Consider the following 16,254-nt stretch of genomic DNA (forward strand, 5'->3'; position numbering starts at 1 on the left):
ACTTAGCTCAATGAGAGTCATGCATGCTTAGAGATGAGGCACGAGTGCGTGTTAGCAACTTTGGGACACTATCCAAATGTCATTGAACTACTTTAGTTAGGAGATAATTAGAAAGATTGGAAAATTCCAAGTTGGTGGGGACTGGGGAGTGCTTTCTTTTGTTGCATTAATTTGTTGGGATGTTTGGGAAGTGAAGTGAAGTGGGTTGTTCTTTTGAGTTGAGACTGTGACTAACTGAGACACCACAATCACAACATTCCCTTTCAGCAAACATTACGAGCAAAGAGCTGCATGCGTTGGACTGTCAGAGAGAAAATGGTTTCTATTTCTGCACCAAAAGCTGGTGACAACCTGCAGGTAGGGTTTAGCTCATATTTGGGTGACTTTTCAATTAGAGTTGAGAGATGTCGTGCCGTCGTGGAGCATATGTAGCCAGCAGCTTCTATTTTGGCAAAGGTAACCATCAACGGTTTCAAATCATAAACAGATTTGGGGGGTGTGTGCTTGTGTGTGCGTTTAATGGTTTAATCATAAGATTGGTCGTGTAATCATAAGAGTGACTATAATAGGGCTACATGGTGTTATCAATTTACTAATCTCATAACGTGATAAGGAGTTTGTGGCTCAAATGAAGTATTGTTCTAACCTCGAAGCGCATTTGGTCTGCGAAATTATTAACCAAGATGTGGATTCGAACCTTGTATATCCCAACTGAAGTGTTTTTATTCAGAATCAAGCTGCTATACTAGTCGGAGAAGCTCATTTGCTAGTCCGAAGTGCTTTTCCAAGTGATTCAGGCTGCTTAACAGTATAAGTTTGTTCATAGTACAGATTCGTACTAGTTTTTGGACGTAATTATTAAGCTTTTAGATTTTACTTGAGTTATTCACAAAAATCATCTTACTTAGTCGTATTTGGCATTCACTAAATAGATTATAAATATTTTTACATCTGTGAGGTATAGGGTCTTGAGTACCATCTTAATCAACCATCATCTATACCACCTATCTAATGGACTGATAGAGCCATAAAGTGGGAGATTGGTTCACCAGTGGTCGACCATGCCAGAGTCCACGTTACACAAAAGGAGGGATGGAAAAGGAAGAGAAGTTTTTTTTTAGCGCAATAGACATATCGACATGGAATGCTATTAATTTATGTATTATAATTTAATTTTTTTTTTAATTTTTTATATCAGAGACTACAAATATAGTATAAATGAATAAACATACATGTTATAACACAAATGAATGATATAGTTATATTGCACACTCCCGTTTAATTTTGTTTATTGATTTTGATTGATTCATCTAAAATAAACAAGAAATGTGTGAGAATCTAAATATGGTGTGTGAAAATCACATTCTTTTGCAAGTGGTGGATTGCACTAGTGGTTAGGGCCTTTCTCTTTAGGTCACTCTATCTTGGCTACAAACCATTCTCTATCCAATTAAAATAAAAGGAACACTAATGAAAAGGGTTTGAAAACTTTGAGTTTTAACGATAAAGACAAAATAAAGGATAAAGTGAATAGCACCAAGATTGACTTTTAGTGTAAAAATGTGATTTTTCATTAAAGTAAACAGTACCGAAAGCTTAACATTAAGGTTCTCTAAAAGAAATTGGTACACAATATCATTTGTACTAACAAAAATAATAAATAAAAAAAAACCACCTACCTTTCTTTGGGCCTGGACTAAACCAAGTTTGGGCAAACAAAAGCAGAATCAGGCTTGTCAGCCCAAATGAAACGAGGAAAACAGAAGGGTTCATTAATCTACGTAAATTATAATCAACTCCACTAATTCACCTTTCTTCCACCGTGGTAAGTGGTAAATGGTAAATGGTAAATGGTAAATTCACCTTTCAAATTACGTGCGCAAGTACGAGATTCAACGTCGACGCAAAAATACAAAACACCCGAGCTCTCAGCTACCGGTCACTCCTCCCACACCAACATTTCAACGCCTTCCTTCCTTCCCTGTGATTGCCAATTTCCCGGAATAATCAACAACGCCGGTACAGAGAGATGTCGTGCTGCTTGTCTTGCTGCGCCGCTTCCACCTGCGGCCTGTGCGGCTCTGTGGCCTCTGGGATCTCCAGCAAATCGGCTAGGCTTGCTTACTGCGGCCTCTTCGGGCTCTCCCTGATCGTGTCTTGGATTCTCAGAGAAGTTGGAGCTCCTCTCTTAGAGAAAATCCCATGTGAGTTTTCCGTTTTTCCAACAACCCTTTTCGTTCTTGGAGCGGAATTTAATTGGGTATGTGAGAAATCGTCAGATTTTGCAGTTTTGTGTTGGAGTGTTGGAATTGAATTCGACTCTGAATTTATGAACTGGGTTTTTTTTTTTTTTTTTTTTTTTTTTAGATTAGTAATGGGATGCATAATTGCATGTTGTAGTTACTGTCAAGTTCTTGGATTTTGCAGTTGATTGCCCCAAATGTAAAGAAATGATGGGTTATTATCACCTTCTACGATGATGAATTAATACGAAATATGTGAATTATGTAATTGTCTTGACGTTTTGGGTTGAATTAGATTAAGAATTGTAAATTCGGTTGCGTAATTGCATTTTTAATACTTCTATCATGAGCATACAAAATTGGAATTGCTATAATAGGAATTCAGCCTAATTTTGTTTATGGATGGTTTTATTGACTAGTGAGTGTATAACTGAGATTCTGCAGGAAGCTTGTTTAACTTCTCAAAGTTTTGTTTTGGACGGTTGTGGATTTGATTTTTTGATATCCTTTTGTTTTCGTCTTTACAGGGATAAGCTCTTCTGAGACTCACACCAAGGAGTGGTATCAAACAGAAGCGGTTCTTCGTGTGAGCATGGGGAATTTCTTGTTTTTCGCAGCATTTGCGCTTGTAATGATTGGAGTAAAGGACCAAAATGACAGACGAGATTCCTGGCATCATGGTGGATGGATTGCCAAGATGGTGGTATGGCTTTTGCTTGTCGTTCTCATGTTTTTCATGCCAGACATTGTCATTACAATCTATGGTTAGTTTTTTCTTGAAAGAATTCAGTTTGAGCTGTTAGCATTTTCTGCTTCATTTCATTAACCTGGTGCAATAAAGAATGTTTCAAGCCCGTCCTAGTTTGTTCGTGGGCCAGTCATGAATCTGATTCTCAAGAATGATTGTCTTCCCACCATTTCTCTGCTTTAGTCGTAAAACTTTATTCTTTTTGCTGGCCTTGCAGGTGTTGTATCAAAATTTGGGGCAGGCTTATTTTTACTGGTTCAAGTCATTATATTATTAGACTGTACTCACTCATGGAATGATGCATGGGTGGAAAAAGATGAGCAAAAGTGGTTGGTTTAAGTAGAAATACATTAATTTCCCCTTCACTTGTTTAATTTGAGTTCTCTCATTCTATGGATGTGTATGTTTCAGGTATATTGCATTGCTTGTCGTATCAATTGTATGCTACCTTGCAGCATTTGCGTTCTCAGGCGTTCTGTTCATTTGGTTCAACCCTTCTGGTGAAGATTGTGGCCTCAATATCTTCTTCATTGTCATGACAATGATTCTCGCATTTGGATTTGCAGTTATTGCGTTACACCCGAAGGTAAGTATAAAAGGGTAAACTTCATCCGTTTGTCAATCAGGTTTTTATTGAAAATTACCTACATGATGATTTTGCCTGGAAATCTCAAACAGGTGAATGGCAGCCTCCTCCCTGCTTCAGTGATATCTGTTTATAGTGCTTATGTGTGCTACACAGCTCTTTCCAGTGAACCTCGTGGCTATGCTTGCAATGGTCTTCACCATTCCAAAGCAGTCTCCCTGAGTACCCTCCTTCTTGGGATGGCAACGACTGTTCTTTCAGTTTTGTACTCTGCCCTTCGTGCTGGATCATCAACAAATTTTCTATCACCACCATCTTCACCCAGGGGAGGTACTCAATCGATCTTTGCAATCCTTTATATTCAGTCAAAAGTAATAAAAGATGAATTTACAATTCATGAAAGCTACTGTCATGCTTCTTGTTCATAACGTATTTAAGTTCTTCCAAACTTGTTGAATGTTGTGGCACAGGTGCAGCTGAAAGGACACCTCTTCTTGACGGCAAAGAGTTGGAGGAAGCGAAAGAGAAAAATGACAAAGAAGCGAAACCTGTTAGTTATTCCTATACGTTTTTCCACCTGATATTTGCCTTGGCTAGCATGTATTCAGCCATGCTGCTTTCGGGTTGGACCAGCTCATTGGAGAGCTCAGATCTCATTGACGTTGGCTGGACATCAGTTTGGGTCAGAATCTGCACAGAATGGGTTACTGCTGCACTATATGTTTGGTCCCTCATTGCTCCTATACTTTTCCCTGATCGTGAGTTCTAGGTACCTCCTTCACTTTGTTTCTGAGGTTTCAAAAACTGTCAATATTTTTGTTGTTTGCCTGTGGAGTATAAATTTAATCATGTAATTACCTTATTATCTTTTAGAAATACTCATGGTTGGGAGTCTGCAGTAAACTTGAGCTCGGCTCAATATCGATCGATGTGTGATAGAAATTTCAGGATTTAAGGCATGTCTTTTGCACATTTGAACAAAAATTGCAATAAATTTAAAACTTGTTTAGGTAAATAAGTATATATTTAAGATGATTACATCATTTCATGTGGAGTTATGTGTTGACGATCAAGTGAAAAAGAAAAGAAGTTGGATTATTTAGATACGACCCATATGGAGCCGAGGAAGCACCAACTGCTGCTGCTGTTGTTTTTACTGGATCAAAAGGTCTCCAGGTGGCTGTCCCCATCCCCAAGCCCATGAGTGACTGCCAAGCAAAGCCCAATAGATTTATCGTGACTGCCAAGCAAAGCTCAAGCCGAAACTAGGCTCTGATACTACTTGTTGTACTTTTATGCGCAAACGAAAGCGAATTTTAATAAGGTACCAATATCAACGTCGTAGGTGAAAACTAAAACAAACAATCTCAAACTAACACAAGAGATTTACGTGGTTCGGCGTAAAGCTTACATCCACGAGAGAAGCACGACAAGGAATTTCACTAAACAAACACATTACAAAAGAGTGTTTAAACTCTTACAATCCAAATGCCACAAATTACAAACCCTAAACCAAACGAGTAGAGAACTCAAACAAATGGAGAAGATTCTCCCAAATTGCTCTCTAACTCACAAACTCACAAATTGACTCTCACCAAATTGCCACACGAATGAGCCACGTGTTTGCCACGCACTAATGATTCCAAACGATGACCTCCACCCCAAAACCCAATTAGAGAAAACTCTCTAAGGCATAGTGAGGCACACAAAATACACTAACCCTAAGGTCCTATTTATAGTGCATAGGACTTAGGTTACAATAAGAACCCTAATAGGAAGTAAATACAAATCCTAATCAAATAGGTAATTAACAAAATCTCTCCACCAAGGAAACCAACTAAGAAGTCAAAATCCAAACCCAAATAGGACACCAAAACCAAATAGGTAACACAAACCTAATTCTTTGCATCATCCTAATTTTGAACCATAAAACCCAACAACCACCACTCCCAAACATCATCTAGCCCGTTCCTCTACCTTTTCCACCCTTGATTTAAAAGAAAAATTGTTGTAAACGGGTGGAGAACCGTTGGTGGGTGCGACGGGTTGTGCGAAAAATCCTAAAATCCTGAAGCTATTTCCACCAATTACCATGACCATTAGACTCCCCATGAGGCCTAGAACAAAGCCCAATTAGTTGTAGGGGTAGCAGAGCACCGGAGGTGGCGAATTCACAAACACCTATGCTAGGGTTTTCCGACGAGTGTAAGCGGAATCGGAGCTTTTCCCAGCCAAATTGGACTTGGCCGCAAGTATAAAGTTTGTTCTACTCTTTGAGATTTTCATTTCTGTAATTTTTGAAAATTTTTAGAAATAGTTGAAATTTTCCAATGAGTCGGGACGGCCAACTGTCAATCACGGTGGCGCGTGCAACAACGCGTGGCCAGTGAGCTGATGTTGTCTTTTAAAGCAAATTTTGAAATTCTGAAACCATTTTTTATATGCATTTGGTGTGATTCACTTGTTGAACCTAGTTAGTGATTGTTAGTCACTTAAATGATTTTCGAAAATGAGTTAGAAATTGAATTTGTGAACTACAAATGGCTTGATCCCTTCATAGGGTACGTAGGCAGTCTAACGAGAAGGTTAGATGCAGTCATAATAAAATACCTGAGATTAATCTTTTAGTGAAATTTGCTAAGAAAATGAATTTAGGGCCTAAGTAATTTGCTTCCAAATTAGAAATTTCGGGTCGTTACACTTGAAGACAAGGTTGCTAGTTCTGCAAAGTTCAATATCAAATTTGGCTTTCAATGTGACAAATGTCGTAACTTGGTAACACCTCACTTTGTCGAGAAGGCTAATGAGATGTCGTAACCTTGTAACACCTTACTTTGTTGAGAAAGCTAATGAGATGACCTTTTCCAACAAGGACTCAAGGAATCCTCGCTGACTGAGACTTAGATAGATAACTAGTTAGTCGCGAAGCAGTGCTGTTTATCCAAATTGAAGATATGTTGGCGTAAAAAAAATAAAATAAAAATCTCAAGATGTTTAAAACGTTTCACGTAGAGCGAGAGTTTACGCATGACAATTTTGTGTATTGATTTGCAGGGTGTTTCACATTGTTTGCAGCTTTGTATTTATAGCTGAGTCTCCTTGATCACCAATCCAATAGAGACCTTTTCCGAATATACTCCAAAAGACAATATCAAAGTAACTAATATTATCTTTTGACATATTTCGGCAAAAATCTCCCTAGTCTCCTTATGCCCATAGACTTTTACAAGAGGACCTTGAAATCTCAAATATCCTTTCACATGGCATGCATTGTGATCCCATCATCAATTCTTATCATGAATAAGGATCCTCTTCCGATCCTTTTTGTGAGGATTTTGAGAATTTTCTAATCATTTCAGTTTATCGCATATCGTGTGGTTAGAAATTATTGTAATTTTTTTTTATTTAAAATTACTAATGCACGATGTATGATGAATGGATGTGATTGAAGGATTTCCTAAATTCTCACAAAGAGAATTCAGAGAATATCCTCATTTTCTTGTCACTTCAAACTCATCTAACAGCATCCATCACCATGCAAAAATGCCTAGCCTACCTAGGTTTCTTATCTCATCATTATCCAAGAACATTATTTTCCTTCAAGTGATCATCAAATCCCACCGAAAGGGATCCTCTCCGGATCCCTTCCACCAAATTCACTAAATCCACCATTTCGGGCCCCTGAAATTTGATTCAACGGCTAAAAACAAGGGCCCTCTTTGAAAGTTATAATAACTTGTCGTTGGATCAAATTTTAAGGGCCCAGATTGATGGATTTTATGGATTTGGTGGAAGGGATCCTAAAAAGGATCCCTTTCCAAATCCCACGTGCTCATCTCCTACTCCAAGTTGTTTCAATCTACACGTCCACTGCCAGTAAACCTAAGTTAATTTGAACTCTGTTGTTATTGCTTCCCATTGGAGATAACTTGAATCTCATTTATCCTGTATAAAGAAAATGTGAAGATAAATTATATTAAAAGATCATTATTATGATAAAAACCATAATAATATCTTCACTTGTCCATCCAACAGTGTAGAGCTATGCTCACTCTACGGCCTTGATTGCATGGGCCGATATTGTAATTTTGGGTACAAACAGGATGCCAAAATTAACAAGCGCTCGAGCGTGGCCAAGACAGCTTAAGGCATAGGCTATGATACCGCATACGTACATTCCGACCTTGTCGGGTTCTTTAGGTCTTAAGATTTCCTTCTGTTGAGTCATGAAATTGTAAACCATAACAACTCGTCATTATTTCCACCATTGTACTCCATCTCACCGACTGATCAAAACTCACTATCTTCTTCCATTAATATGTACTGAGGAAATGGCATGATACACAGGGTCACTGGCGGATCCTGCTGATAGGAGTATAGTGGATCGAACTAGAACCTTTTCTTTATAGAGTTATCCCTTAATAAGTAAGTCACAATCTTTCTTGTTCTTGTACTTTGTGGCAAAAAGAGTGGAAGGCAATAGACACTTATACAACATTTTCAGCTCCTTTTCTTTTTCTCTTTTTTTTTTTTTTGTGTAAAAGTAGCTCAGAAGAAGAATCATGCCTCCAGTTGATTCTGCTTCATGTCTGACAGATAAGCCACAATGCCTTCCCTTCTTTAGGCCCAAGTCAACTATTTGGGGTCCACCGCATTGACATAGTCCTTGTTTTACCGAGATGAAAATGAGGAAGATTGGATTACTTATTATTAACCGTAAAGCTTTTCATGTGTAGCTTTAAAAAGTCACAAAATTTTCAGAATTAATAGTATACGAAACCTTGTTTTACACGGTTGAATGGAGGGTAACTCTGTTGACGAAAGCTGGCATAAGTACTTCCAAAGAGGGAATTGAACCGCTCACATCTCTTTCGGAACGTGCCTTGTGTGTGTAGTGTGCGTTCAGAGTCCTAAACCCTAATGAAGTAGGCTAGAGGAGGAAAGTCAATCAACTTTTGTTTCCTTTCCTTGGACGACAAGGGAAAGTGTACAATTAAATATTCTGATTCGACCAAATAAAGAAACTGAATATTTTGATTCAGACCAAATAAATTCAATAAATTTCTATCTTTCGATGTAAAATAAAAAAATTGAAACATTTGGACTCGACCAAATATGAACAACTAAATATTCTGATTGAATGGATCAAATCTTTTTTGTATGTTAATTTTTTTGGTGCAAAATCTGTAGGCTGTTTTGATTCGACATGAATTTGTTTCATCTAAATCCAATTTTAATTTTCTTTAGGTTTTTTTAAGTAACCTCGAAGGTACGAGGGCGGCTTTATTGTTTAATATTTTTTATATATCAAGATATGATGTATTTGAAATTTGAAGTGGCTATGAGAATGAAATTATACTAACTACATACAACAAACTAATGCATGTCAGTCAACTAAAATTCTAATACTATATAATACATATGACTAATTTTTTTTCGTTATTTTTGTGGTACCAAATCACTTTTTATGTGACTTTTGTAATGAAAAATTTGTTAATTAAACTCTCGTGATAAGCTCCGTTAACAATTGAAGTTCAAATCACTTTCATTTTTTCTTTTTTTTTGTTAGATAAACACATGTGAGTCTCACGTGAAAATAAAGCTATAGTTTCAAATCAAATTAGGCAGGTAACGGCATCTGTTTGTTTGATTCGGGGGATGGTGTGCCGTGGAAATATGAAGGACCTCTTTTCTTCTCCTCCATTAGCTGCGATGGATCCGCGAGAAGAAAATCAAGACTTTCGTGGCTGCATCATTGACGAGCACGAGGTGAGACTGATGAATTTCGTGTTTGTTTACTCTAAAAATTACTAAGTTTATGCAGTGAGTAGATCAAGTAACTAAGAGTTAACTACGTCTTTTTAGTGAATGTAGGTGTGCCAACTCACCATCAATGAAGTTCAGTTTTTAATGTATCGCACACTCAAGCAACCTAGTAATATCTCACTTCGTCAGGAAGGTTGATGAGATGACCTCTTTCAATAAGAAGACTAATGACTCCTCACTGACCAGCCAAATTTGAAGTAGTGCTACTACCCCAAACTAAAGATGCTCATCGGTCGCCTAAGTGATTTCTCAGAATATCAGAATTTCACGAGATTTGCACAGGATATTTGTGTGTTGAGTTAAAAAAAATTTTAACCTTGCGGACTCATTTTTGATAACGAAGTCAAAGTTTGATTCTTGAAGTCTTATCCCATGTCTGCAAATTTCTGCATGCTAATCCAACTCTCACCAGTACGTGCTAATCCCATGTAATTCGCACAGAACGCTCTCTCCGGACCAGTCATTTCGAGTCTTATCCCACATGCAGTGTACTTACAACCTTTAACCCTTTATTCAAACTATCCTTATCGAATCACCAACTTTTGCATAAAATCCAACATGTGCCTTAGAGTTCAAGAGGAAAAAACCAAAGGGTAGTATTCAAGGCACTGCAACCTTATCAAACATGAAAACTACTTCGATTAGAATCAATAGTAATGTCCAGAAAAATCTCTTGAATTCTAGAACCATTCAACGATTTAAAATTCTGTCTATTTAACGATATTGATTATACGGATGGATGACGTAATATAGGTCAAACACTATCACAACCTACTCCCGCTTTTTTTGTTATGGTTTTGGTTTTTACTAGAGTTGAGCTTCTCTTGCTTAAACTAGAGAGAATCATTGGATTTGATTATTTTTTCTTACTTCTCGTAAATTCTTTGATTTCTTTTTTCTTTTCATTTCAGTTAAGCAAACATGTTAGAAAGATTTGTCAATCATTTAACATCCATGATTCGTAACTTGTCTTGTTTTAATTAGGTAAGCATTCCATAAACTCTTGCTTTAAACAAAAAATTTAAACCAATTACCCCGGATTGATACTTAGGAAATTAATTATAAAAAAGTAGGAATCATTTCACGCGATACTCGCTCCAGGAGGCGCGTGGGCGGACTGATCTCTCCTTCACCATCAAGCCTTCTTCTCCCCCATCACCTCCATTAATGCTTCCAAAATAAATAAATATTATTTATAAAATTAAATAAATATTAAATAAATAAATTTGGAAAATTACGGAAACCCCGGTCCTCCGTGTTTCTCAAACATGCGCCATTTTCTGTTCGCCACCACCACCATCATGCCCTCCTCATCCTCCTCCTTCTCAGCCGCCGCCACGTCATCCTCCTCCTTCTCCCCAGCCCCCAAACCCAAATCCTCAAAACCTAACTCTAACTCAAACCCTAATTGCACCCTCCTCTGCAAGCACTCGCCCTCGGCGACCCTCGACCTCCTTATCCTCATCCTCGTCCTCTTCTCCGGGACCTTCCTCATCACCTCCTACTTCTCCTACATCTTCAACTCCCTCTCGCTTCTCGTCTCTCACTCCAACCTCCACCTCCTCCTCCACCACATTCCCGTCCCCTACGTCGTCGGCTTCGTCGCCTTCTTCGCCGCCGCGCTGTTCGTAGTCGAGTTCTGCTGCGGCATTAGATCGAAGAAGTGCGATAGGCCTGGGTGCAAGGGCTTGAAGAAGGCTATGGAATTCGATTTGCAATTGCAATCGGAGGAGTGTGTCAAGTCCGGGTCTAAAGATATCGATAGGCTGCCGTGGAAGGGCGGCAGCGAGGGCAATCCCGATTACGAGTGTCTCAGGACTGAGCTGAGGCGGATGGCGCCGACCAATGGCCGTGCCGTTCTGCTGTTTCGGGCTCGATGCGGATGCCCGGTGGCCAAGCTCGAAGGCTGGGGTCCCAAGAGAAAGCGTCGGCATAAGAAGTGAGTTTCTTTCTCCTTTCTTGCCTGCATTTTCTTGATTACTTGATTAGATGGAAGTTAATTGCATTGACTAAATGTTGTTTGTATGGATCTGGGTAAGTTTCAATTTTATGAGCAACTTATTGGATGCTATGAATTGAACAATTGGACTTCAATGGGGTTGCTTAATTTTACGAAAATTTTCGAGTAATTGTTGCTGGGTACTGGAAGGTTTATTGAATAATTTGAATTGCTAAAGGCTGAAGAGGTAGAGCTTAGATCACATGAACTTCCATTAGACTTGGATTTGAGTCCGAGATTGAGATCTCGTACATAAACTCTTTAAGCAATCAGATGATCCGTCTGGAAGAGTAGAAGTATAGGTGATGGCATATTGTAGAAGGTAGGCACCTAGGCTTTTGGTAAGGGAGACCCCTTTGTGTTGAAAATTAAAAATTTTCTTTTGGTTTGACCTTTCTTCGTTTGCCCACCCACCTAAAAAATTATGTCCGCGTAATGTGTCCTTTCATTTTGTATCCGTGGTTAGATCTGTTAGGTAGCTGTGCCGTATTGCATCTGGCATTTTTGAACAATGTAGGCTAGAATAATGTTTTGTTTGCTCAGTGGAGCCTGAGTAATATGGAATTTAATGGTAATACCTGTGTATATGTTGTCAGTTGGACAACATTCTTAGATAGTGTTCCAAGAGACTTATGATTGGGTTCAGATTGATCTGTGTAAATAGCATGTACATTTGTTAATCATATGGGAGAGTACTCCTTAATAGAGATAAGCAGGCTGGGCTAGTACGAGTATGGTATGGACACGGCCTGTTTCAAAAAAATTGACACGATAAAGCCCTAACAAAGTAAAGAACAAGAACTATAATAAATAACTGAAACAATCCAGCTGATGAGGCCCTGGACAAGTGTAGAAAAATATGGCACGATTAAGGCACCACACTAATATGATGCATGAGTACGGCACAATTATGTTGTTCCCAAGTACCAAAGGAAGCATAGATGGCCGGATTTTAATGATGGCCCATTTTACACATCTACTCCAGAAGTATTAGGGAGAGAATTTGTTTGGGTCCATAGTTTTTGAGGTAAAAAAGTTAAGGGTCTCTAAGTTTCATAACCTAGACATCAACCTCAATGGTATACATGATAGATTACTATAGGATTTCTGTGGAAATCTTTTAATCAGAATATGAAAAGCGGCTGGATGAACATCAATACAATGGTAGCAGTGAGTATAATCTGAAGTACTAAACGCATGAATGCTACGGTATAATTTGTGGTGTAGGTCATGAATGATTATTTCACGAGTAACTGAGAATGGTTACTGAAAAGTGTAACCATGGTTGACAATGTGGAATAGATCATGATTTGATATGACTTTTCTTCTTCACAAAGTAAGTATACGCACAAACTTGAGTCCTCGACATAAACTGATAGGATACTATAATGATGCTGGGGTGGGGCATATACCCAGTAATTTTAGCACCGTACCTAGGGTTTCACTCTGTCCTCATTCAGGATTGGTCCGGTTTAACATCATCCCTTTTGGGCTGCATTTCTGGTTCAGATAGATCTGGCAGTTACATATTCCTCTGCTGATTTGGTTTTAAGTTTTGCTATGGAACGTATTTCTTATAAATAGAAAAAGAAAAGAAAATGTGTATCTTGATATGGCTTTAGTTATTTGCAGCTTGTCTTACCTTGTTAGAAGACAATGCCCTCGGTAGGTTTCAAATGTACATTATTGGGTGAACTATTATGTACTTTGCAGCTTAACTTATTGTTTTGTAGGCTGGCAAGTTTTGTGTCGTAACGATTGTATGACTCTGTTAAACCCTGAAAGTGGCATTGAGCAATTACTTGCAACTATGCAAGCTATCTAGTATCTACTGCTGCATCTGCATTGTATACGGTTGAGGACGATTATTTATCTAAGTCTCTTTGGTCTTGCAGGGCTCTGGCCGGTATGGCTTTTAATGGAGGAGATCATCGCTGATTGTTCAGGATGCTTTTGGCCACCGGAGTTCCCCTTACATGTTCGATTACCTGTTAAATTATAGATGTTCGTTTTTTATTCCTTGTATTCTGGACTTCACTCTCAATCAAAACAATTCTTTTACATTAGTCATATACTCCGGCGGTGCACTTTTATTTCTGAAACCACCTTTTCTCGAGCGGTTGCCCCTCGGAAGGGCATAACGAATTGAATGAGAATAAATATAGCAATTGTCGATTGGATATTTTGTTTGCAAAGCTATATTACCTCTACCAAATGGGGGAATTAATGGACCGCTATGGATATATGGATGAAGGCCTTTGTTCTCAAAATTGATGAATTGTCCAATTTGACTGCAACATGACGACATGTTGTATCAATTCACCCGTGTTGTAAGACATGTATGGTAAAACAAAATATCACTTAGTTGTTTATAAATCACGAGATTAATATCAAATTATTGCTGACTCAGTATGTGTATGGTTGTTCCGCAGTATGTGTATGGTTGTTCCGCTTTATGGGTGAACTATTTAAAGTTAGCTTGGGTCTAAAGTCACTACCTTTTTCGATTGTTTTTGCTTTCATTTTATATTTACCCTCTCAAGTCTCAACACGTCTCATGCTCTCGTCAGATGCTCCAATCTCAGAGACCGAAATCGTTCCCTGGACTTCCAGTCCTTCGCGTTTCATGTCTCAAATGGCTCTCTACCGCCGCCGCCGCCACCCAAAACCCAGAGGACAATCTCCGTACCTTCTTCACCGGCAGAATCAACCAAACCCAAACCGACTACGAGCTCGCATTGGTTTCAGCTTTAAAGTCCTGCTCTTCCCTCGCGGCCTCCTTCCAAGGCCAGCAAATCCACTCCCTTGTTCTGAAGTCAGGACTGGACTCCAACAATTTTATCAAGAACAGCTTGATTAACACGTACGCCAAATGCGGCTTCGTTGCCGACGCCGAGTCGCTGTTCGATTCTTGCTCTAAGTTGGACCCGGTGTCTTGTAATATTATGGTTGCCGGCTATGTGAAATCTGGTCGTTTGGAGAGTGCACGCCAGGTGTTTGAGAAAATGCCTGAGAAGGGATGTGTCTCATATACTACTATGATAATGGGTCTTGCCCAGAATCAGTGTTGGACCGAAGCCGCTGAGGTTTTCAGGGATATGAGGTCAGCGGGGGTGATCGCGAATGAGGTGACAATGGCGACTGTGATCTCAACTTACTCGCATTTGGGCGGTATTTGGAATAGTCGAATGCTTCATGCTCTGGTGATTAAGTTGCAGCTTGAGGGGTTTGTTCTCGTCTCTACGAATTTGCTGCACATGTATTGGGGTTGTTCGAGTGTATGCGATGCGAGAAGTTTGTTTAGTGAAATGCCTGAGAGGAATATAGTTTCGTGGAATGTCATGTTGAATGGGTATGCAAAAGCTGGGCTTATCGATTTGGCTAGAGAGTTGTTTGACAATATTCATGCAAAGGATGTGGTCTCATGGGGTACAATGATTGACGGGTATGTGCAAGTGGAGTGGTTGAGTGAAGCTTTGATGATGTATCGGGCCATGCTGCGTACTGGGCTAGGGCCGAATGATGTTATGCTTGTAGATTTGATTTCAGCTTGTGGGCGCTCTGAGGTGGTACATGAAGGTCAGCAACTTCATGGGACAATTGTAAAGGAAGGTTTTGACTGCTATGATTTTATACAGGCAACAATCATCAATTTTTATGCAGGCTGTGGCGACATGAACCTTGCTCGTCGTCAGTTTCGAAGGGGCATCAAGGAGCATGTTGCATCTTGGAATGCCCTGATTGCAGGATACATAAGAAATGGAATGATCAACCAGGCAATTTCCTTGTTTAATGAGATGCCTGAAAAAGATGTTTTTTCATGGAGTTCCATGATTTCTGGTTATGCACAGAGTGATCAACCTGAATTAGCTCTAGAACTCCTTCAAAGAATGGTAGCTACTGGGATCCAACCGAATGAAATTACGATGGTGAGTGTGTTATCTGGAATTGCTACATTAGGCACATTGGAAGAGGCAAGATGGGCACATGAATACATAATTGAAAACTCCATTCATCTCAATGACAATCTAAGTGCAGCACTCATTGATATGTATGCCAAGTGTGGGAGTATCAATACCGCCTTAGAGGTGTTCTATCAAATCCGAGATAAAACCTCAACAATCTCACCATGGAATGCCATCGTATGTGGGTTGGCCATGCACGGACATGCAAAGTTATCCCTTGAAATATTTTCAGACTTGCAAAAGCGTAATATCAAACTCAATTCAATCACATTCATCGGCGTCCTAAGTGCATGTTGCCATGCTGGCTTCGTGGAGGCTGGGGAGAGGTACTTTAAGAGCATGAAAAATGTTTACAACGTAGAACCAAATATCAAGCATTATGGTTGTATGGTGGATCTCCTTGGAAGAGCTGGCCGAGTAGGAGATGCTGAGAAAATGATAAGGAGCATGCCCATGAAGGCTGATGTAGTCATATGGGGCACGCTATTGGCGGCATGTAGAACACATGGGAATCTGGAAATAGGAGAAATGGCTGCAGAGAGTTTGACAAGGTTGCAACCATGTCATGGCCCAGTTAGAGTTCTCCTATCCAATTTATATGCAGATGCAGGGAAGTGGGAAAAAGCCTTTTCAGAGCGGCGAGCAATGCAGAGCCTAAAACTGGAGAGATCACCGGGGCACAGTGATGTTGTATGATAAGGGTGCTGGGGTTTTAAAATATTCAAAGTTTCCGTCAATTTGAAGATGTGGGCTGCTATACAATCATTCTGGAGAGAAAGCTTTCAACTTGTACCATAAAGAATTGGAATAATTTGACATTCAAATGTAACTACAATTTTCAAGCTGAATTTCAGAAGGGAAGAATAAAGGTAAACGGAAAACAATAA

The 16,254-nt window shown here is 39.3% G+C and overlaps 2 protein-coding genes across 2 annotated transcripts; both read left to right on the plus strand.

Moving 5' to 3' along the window:
• The first annotated feature begins 1,910 nt into the window (after window positions 1–1,910).
• LOC137737613 (uncharacterized) lies at window positions 1,911–4,586 on the plus strand. The gene is made up of 6 exons (XM_068477149.1): window positions 1,911–2,204; window positions 2,771–3,007; window positions 3,209–3,320; window positions 3,403–3,577; window positions 3,670–3,907; window positions 4,048–4,586. Exons 1-6 carry the CDS (start codon window positions 2,030–2,032, stop codon window positions 4,344–4,346), a joined length of 1,236 nt encoding a protein of 411 aa, XP_068333250.1. The 5' UTR covers window positions 1,911–2,029; the 3' UTR covers window positions 4,347–4,586.
• Window positions 4,587–10,622: 6,036 nt separating this feature from the next.
• LOC137736158 (pentatricopeptide repeat-containing protein At5g19020, mitochondrial-like) lies at window positions 10,623–16,253 on the plus strand. The gene is made up of 2 exons (XM_068475483.1): window positions 10,623–11,342; window positions 13,894–16,253. Exons 1-2 carry the CDS (start codon window positions 10,672–10,674, stop codon window positions 16,061–16,063), a joined length of 2,841 nt encoding a protein of 946 aa, XP_068331584.1. The 5' UTR covers window positions 10,623–10,671; the 3' UTR covers window positions 16,064–16,253.
• Window position 16,254: the final 1 nt, after the last annotated feature.

This window comes from Pyrus communis, chromosome 6, assembly GCF_963583255.1.
Source record: "Pyrus communis chromosome 6, drPyrComm1.1, whole genome shotgun sequence".
Taxonomy (NCBI): Eukaryota; Viridiplantae; Streptophyta; class Magnoliopsida; order Rosales; family Rosaceae; genus Pyrus; species Pyrus communis.